Below are 6,000 nucleotides of genomic sequence, written 5' to 3'. Positions count from 1 at the left end.
TCTCTCCCAGCTCCTCGCTCCACTCCTCCCCCGCCCTCAGTCTCTCCTCCTCCTCCCCCCCTCCCTCAGTCTCTCCTCCTCCTCCCCCCCTCCCCTCAGTCTCTCCTCCTCTCCCCCCCTCTCCTCAGTCTCTCCTCCTCCTCCCCCCTCCCCTCAGTCTCTCCTCCTCCTCCCCCCCTCCCCTCAGTCTCTCCTCCTCCTCCCCCCCCTCCCCTCAGTCTCTCCTCCTCCTCCCCCCCTCCCCTCAGTCTCTCCTCCTCCTCCCCCCCTCCCCTCAGTCTCTCCTCCTCCTCCCCCCCTCCCCTCAGTCTCTCCTCCCTCCTCCCCCCCTCCCCTCAGTCTCTCCTCCTCCTCCCCCCCTCCCCTCAGTCTCTCCTCCTCCTCCCCCCCTCCCCTCAGTCTCTCCTCCTCCTCCCCCCCTCCCCTCAGTCTCTCCTCCTCCTCCCCCCCCTCCCCTCAGTCTCTCCTCCTCCTCCCCCCTCCCCTCAGTCTCTCCTCCTCCTCCCCCCCTCTCCCCTCAGTCTCTCCTCTCCTCCCCCCCTCCCCTCAGTCTCTCCTCCTCCTCCCCCCCTCCCCTCAGTCTCTCCTCCCCTCCCTCCCCCCCCCTCCCCTCAGTCTCTCCTCCTCCTCCCCCCTCCCCTCAGTCTCTCCTCCTCCTCCCCCCCTCCCCTCAGTCTCTCCTCCTCCTCCCCCCCTCCCCTCAGTCTCTCCTCCTCCTCCCCCCCCTCCCCTCAGTCTCTCCTCCTCCTCCCCCCCTCCCCTCAGTCTCTCCTCCTCCTCCCCCCCCTCCCCTCAGTCTCTCCTCCTCCTCCCCCCCTCCCCTCAGTCTCTCCTCCTCCTCCCCCCCTCCCCTCAGTCTCTCCTCCTCCTCCCCCCCTCCCCTCAGTCTCTCCTCCTCCTCCCCCCCTCCCCTCAGTCTCTCCTCCTCCTCCCCCCCCTCCCCTCAGTCTCTCCTCCTCCTCCCCCCCTCCCCTCAGTCTCTCCTCCTCCTCCCCCCTCCCCTCAGTCTCTCCTCCTCCCCCCCTCCCCTCAGTCTCTCCTCCTCCTCCCCCCCTCCCCTCAGTCTCTCCTCCTCCTCCCCCCCTCCCCTCAGTCTCTCCTCCTCCTCCCCCCCTCCCCTCAGTCTCTCCTCCTCCTCCCCCCCTCCCCTCAGTCTCTCCTCCTCCTCCCCCCCTCCCCTCACTCCTCCTCCCCCCCTCCCCTCAGTCTCTCCTCCTCCTCCCCCCTCCCTCAGTCTCTCCTCCTCCTCCCCCCCCTCAGTCTCTCCTCCTCCTCCCCCCTCCCTCAGTCTCTCCTCCTCCTCCCCCCTCCCTCAGTCTCTCCTCCTCCCCTCCCTCAGTCTCTCCTCCTCCTCCCCCCCTCCCCCTCAGTCTCTCCTCCTCCTCCCCCCCCCCTCAGTCTCTCCTCCTCCTCCCCCCCCTCAGTCTCTCCTCCTCCTCCCCCCCCCTCAGTCTCTCCTCCTCCTCCCTCCCCTCAGTCTCTCCTCCTCCTCCCCCCCTCCCCTCAGTCTCTCCTCCTCCTCCCCCCCTCCCCTCAGTCTCTCCTCCTCCTCCCCCCCTCCCCTCAGTCTCTCCTCCTCCTCCCCCCCTCCCCTCAGTCTCTCCTCCTCCTCCCCCCCCTCCCCTCAGTCTCTCCTCCTCCTCCCCCCCCTCCCCTCAGTCTCTCCTCCTCCTCCCCCCCCTCCCCTCAGTCTCTCCTCCTCCCTCCCCCCCTCCCCTCCCCTCAGTCTCTCCTCCTCCTCCCCCCCTCCCCTCAGTCTCTCCTCCTCCCCCCCTCCCCTCAGTCTCTCCTCCTCCTCCCCCCCTCCCCTCAGTCTCTCCTCCTCCTCCCCCTCCCCTCAGTCTCTCCTCCTCCTCCCCCCCTCCCCTCAGTCTCACCTCCTCCTCCCCCCCTCCCCTCAGTCTCTCCTCCTCCTCCCCCCCCCTCAGTCTCTCCTCCTCCTCCCCCCCCTCAGTCTCTCCTCCTCCTCCCCCCTCAGTCTCTCCTCCTCCTCCCCCCCTCAGTCTCTCCTCCTCCTCCCCCCCTCAGTCTCTCCTCCTCCTCCTCAGTCTCTCCTCCTCCTCCCCCCCCCCTCAGTCTCTCCTCCTCCTCCCCCCCTCAGTCTCTCCTCCTCCCCCCCCTCAGTCTCTCCTCCTCCCCCCCTCAGTCTCTCCTCCTCCTCCCCCCCTCAGTCTCTCCTCCTCCTCCCCCCCCCTCAGTCTCTCCTCCTCCTCCTCCCCCCCTCAGTCTCTCCTCCTCCTCCTCCCCCCCTCAGTCTCTCCTCCTCCTCCCCCCCTCAGTCTCTCCTCCTCCTCCCCCCCCTCAGTCTCTCCTCCTCCTCCCCCCCCTCAGTCTCTCCTCCCCCTCCCCTCAGTCTCTCCTCCTCCTCCCCCCCTCCCCTCAGTCTCTCCTCCTCCTCCCCCCCTCCCTCAGTCTCTCTCCTCCTCCTCCCCCCCTCCCCTCAGTCTCTCCTCCTCCCCCCCTCCCCTCAGTCTCTCCTCCTCCTCCCCCCCTCCCCTCAGTCTCTCCTCCTCCTCCCCTCCCCTCAGTCTCTCCTCCTCCTCCCCCCCTCCCCTCAGTCTCACCTCCTCCTCCCCCCCTCCCCTCAGTCTCTCCTCCTCCTCCCCCCCCCTCAGTCTCTCCTCCTCCTCCCCCCCCTCAGTCTCTCCTCCTCCTCCCCCCTCAGTCTCTCCTCCTCCTCCCCCCCTCAGTCTCTCCTCCTCCCCCCCCTCAGTCTCTCCTCCTCCTCCTCAGTCTCTCCTCCTCCTCCCCCCCCCTCAGTCTCTCCTCCTCCTCCCCCCCTCAGTCTCTCCTCCTCCCCCCCCTCAGTCTCTCCTCCTCCTCCCCCCCTCAGTCTCTCCTCCTCCTCCCCCCCCTCAGTCTCTCCTCCTCCTCCTCCCCCCCTCAGTCTCTCCTCCTCCTCCTCCCCCCCTCAGTCTCTCCTCCTCCTCCCCCCCTCAGTCTCTCCTCCTCCTCCCCCCCCTCAGTCTCTCCTCCTCCTCCCCCCCCTCAGTCTCTCCTCCCCCTCCCCCCCTAGTCTCTCCTCCCCCTCCCCCCCCTAGTCTCTCCTCCTCCTCCCCCCCCTCAGTCTCTCCTCCTCCTCCCCCCCCTCAGTCTCTCCTCCTCCTCCCCCCCTCAGTCTCTCCTCCTCCTCCCCCCCCTCAGTCTCTCCTCCCCCTCCCCCCCCTAGTCTCTCCTCCTCCTCCTCAGTCTCTCCTCCTCCTCCCCCCCCCTCAGTCTCTCCTCCTCCTCCCCCCCTCAGTCTCTCCTCCTCCCCCCCCTCAGTCTCTCCTCCTCCTCCCCCCCTCAGTCTCTCCTCCTCCTCCCCCCCCTCAGTCTCTCCTCCTCCTCCTCCCCCCCTCAGTCTCTCCTCCTCCTCCTCCCCCCCTCAGTCTCTCCTCCTCCTCCCCCCCTCAGTCTCTCCTCCTCCTCCCCCCCCTCAGTCTCTCCTCCTCCTCCCCCCCCCTCAGTCTCTCCTCCCCCTCCCCCCCTAGTCTCTCCTCCCCCTCCCCCCCCTAGTCTCTCCTCCTCCTCCCCCCCCCTCAGTCTCTCCTCCTCCTCCCCCCCCTCAGTCTCTCCTCCTCCTCCCCCCCTCAGTCTCTCCTCCTCCTCCCCCCCCTCAGTCTCTCCTCCCCCCTCCCCCCCCTAGTCTCTCCTCCTCCCCCCCCCTGTCTCTCCTCCTCCTCCTCCCCCTCCCCCCCCCGTCTCTCCTCCTCCCCCTCCCCCCCCCCGTCTCTCCTCCTCCCCCCCCCCCAGTCTCTCCTCCTCCTCCTCCTCCCCCCCCAGTCTCTCCTCCTCCTCCCCCCCCCCCCAGGTCTCTCCTCCTCCTCCCCCCCCCCCCAGTCTCTCCTCCTCCTCCTCCTCCCCCCCCCTCTGTCAATACAATACAATACAAATCGCTTTATTGGCATGATAAGGTACATCTTATGTTGCCAAAGCATCAAAATACATTTATGGTTGAACACATAAACGCGGTTCCATTCATACAGTGTATAAACAGGTATATCCCTGAGTTTATAAATATACATTCGCCTTGTTTATATATACTCTTGTCTTAGTTTACTGGTTGTCCCTCTGTTCATGGCAAGCTGTAACATAGTGTGCCGCCAGTGTTACACAGCTTCTCTCCTCCCCCAGTAGGAATGGGAGTTTTTGGTTGTCAGTCAGATTTCTGAATTCAGGGCATATTTGAGAGAATTTTTGGTAGAAATTCTCTCTGATGCCCTGATATTTTCCACAGGCTGTGAGGAAGTGCATCTCTGTCTCAACTACTCCCTGACTGCAGTGAGAGCATATCCTGTCTTCTCTTGGCAGCCTGGTCTGCCTGTTTCCATCGTTAGGCTATGTTCGCTAAGTCTGTACCTTGTCAAGGTTCTTCTCAGTTTGTTATCCTTTACCATGGTCAGGTAATCAGCTATGTTGTATTGTCTGTTTAGGGCCAAGTAGCAATTGAGTTTGCTTTGGGTTTTTGTTGTTTCTGCCCAATATGACAGATATTTTTCCTTTTGCTTAGCGACGATTGTGTTGGGTCGAATTCTTTGTGTTACCCTGTCACTGTCCTGGGGCTGGTTATTGTTAGTATTGTTATTAGTTACTTTATTGAGTCCCAGGACTAGTTGACTGAGGGTATTCTTCTTTTTGGTCAGCTCTTGGCATTTCAGGGCGTCGTAGTGATAGCATTGGGGGTTGCTCATTTGTAGGTGATTCCAAAATTTGGTGGCTCTTTTTTGGATAGTGATTATTAATGGGTATTGGCCTAGTCTCTCCTCCCGCCTCTGTCTCCCCCGCCGCCACCGCTCTCTCCTCCCCCCCGCTGGCGTCTCCTCTCTCTTCTCGCCCCCCTCACCTTGCCGAATCTCCTGATCCTCCAGCACGTTGTAGGAGCCGTACTCCTCCACCCCGTGCATCCGCAGGATCTGCACCACGGCGTTGCTGAAGCCGCACAAAGGCTGGGCCGGGGTGCCCTTGATAAACACCACCACCTTGTCCTTCCTCACCAGGCCCTCGAGCCGCTGCCGGGTGGCGGTCGCGCCGCCATTGCCCTCCTCGCCGCCGCCCGCCGTGCCCTCACTCAGGTACCGCCTTGGAGCCTGCACCACCGCCCGCCGCGCCGCTGTCCGACACGAGATCCTCAGCAGCGAGTACATGTCTGCCGGGGGCCGCCAGTCACCCGGCTCACCGCCCCGCCGCTTCTACACGGCGCCCATTAGTCAGCTGTGAGCAGCGCCCGCCCTTCACCCGATTCCATTAGTCAATTCGAACATCACTCACAGCTCCTTACATTTCGGTTGGACAAAGATCGCGTCACTCAAATCACTGCAGCCTATCACAGCGCGCAGAGCGAGCTCTCCCCCGCCCCTCCGCCCCTGAGTTTGGCCGTTAACGGTAAATCTTTTCTTTTTAACTCGCGTAAAATAAATCACATTAAACTCCCAACAAATTAAATCGGCGACAAAATACCGAGCGTCTTCGGTCTAATTTGCTTTTTCTTTTGCAGTGAAAGTGGGTAAGCTCCGCCCTCCGCCTCTCCGATTGGCTGCCAGGGAAGCAAAGGGAGTGACGCGATTGGACGAGAGATACGTCAATCACGGGCGGGGCTGTCCTTTATGTTGCCGGGGGTCAAGGTCGCGCAGATTCGGGCTCGAGTTCAGGGCCTGGCGGTTTAGTTGGACTGAACGCTGTAGGTATGGAGAGCTTGTCGCGGGTGTTGCTGTACTCGGCTCGGCTCCTCTGGCAGCGAGGGCCCGGGTTAACGGTCCCACCCCCCCTCAGCAACGGTTGCGAGGGTCCGGGGTTCCCATGGCAACTGCTCCCTCGCCCAGGACTTTCCTCGATGCTGCCTATTTAAAGCCTCCCTTCCTTTGTGTCAGACTCCCAGCACACATTTTATATTTTGCAAAGTTTATTACTGGGATCCCAGCCAGCCTCCCGCCCACCAATGGTCGCCCAGAGTTCCAGGTTGTGACCAAAGGTCATCGACCTGAAACGTTTATCACCTGGGAATCCCTGGCCCAAGACCTC

At 63.4% G+C, this 6,000-nt stretch overlaps 2 protein-coding genes across 2 annotated transcripts in view; one reads left to right on the top strand and one right to left on the bottom strand.

The window, feature by feature from the left end:
• Positions 1-5,205, bottom strand: part of glrx5 (glutaredoxin 5 homolog (S. cerevisiae)) — a 25,373-nt gene extending 20,168 nt beyond the window's left edge. The window contains exon 1 of the mRNA XM_086002568.1: positions 4,826-5,205. Within this exon, the coding sequence (XP_085858694.1) occupies positions 4,826-5,126 (301 nt within the window). The 5' untranslated portion in view covers positions 5,127-5,205. The remainder of the gene's footprint in view (positions 1-4,825) is intronic.
• A 280-nt stretch (positions 5,206-5,485) lies between these two features.
• Positions 5,486-6,000, top strand: part of gstz1 (glutathione S-transferase zeta 1) — a 43,175-nt gene continuing 42,660 nt past the window's right edge. The window contains exon 1 of the mRNA XM_086002566.1: positions 5,486-5,663. The gene's annotated coding sequence lies outside the window, so the exon portion shown is untranslated. The remainder of the gene's footprint in view (positions 5,664-6,000) is intronic.

Source organism: Somniosus microcephalus, chromosome 12 (genome assembly GCF_052327205.1).
Source record: "Somniosus microcephalus isolate GS21.2 chromosome 12, FLI_Smic_1.0, whole genome shotgun sequence".
In the NCBI taxonomy this organism is placed as follows: Eukaryota; Metazoa; Chordata; class Chondrichthyes; order Squaliformes; family Somniosidae; genus Somniosus; species Somniosus microcephalus.
This window is presented reverse-complemented; position numbering and strand designations above follow the sequence as displayed.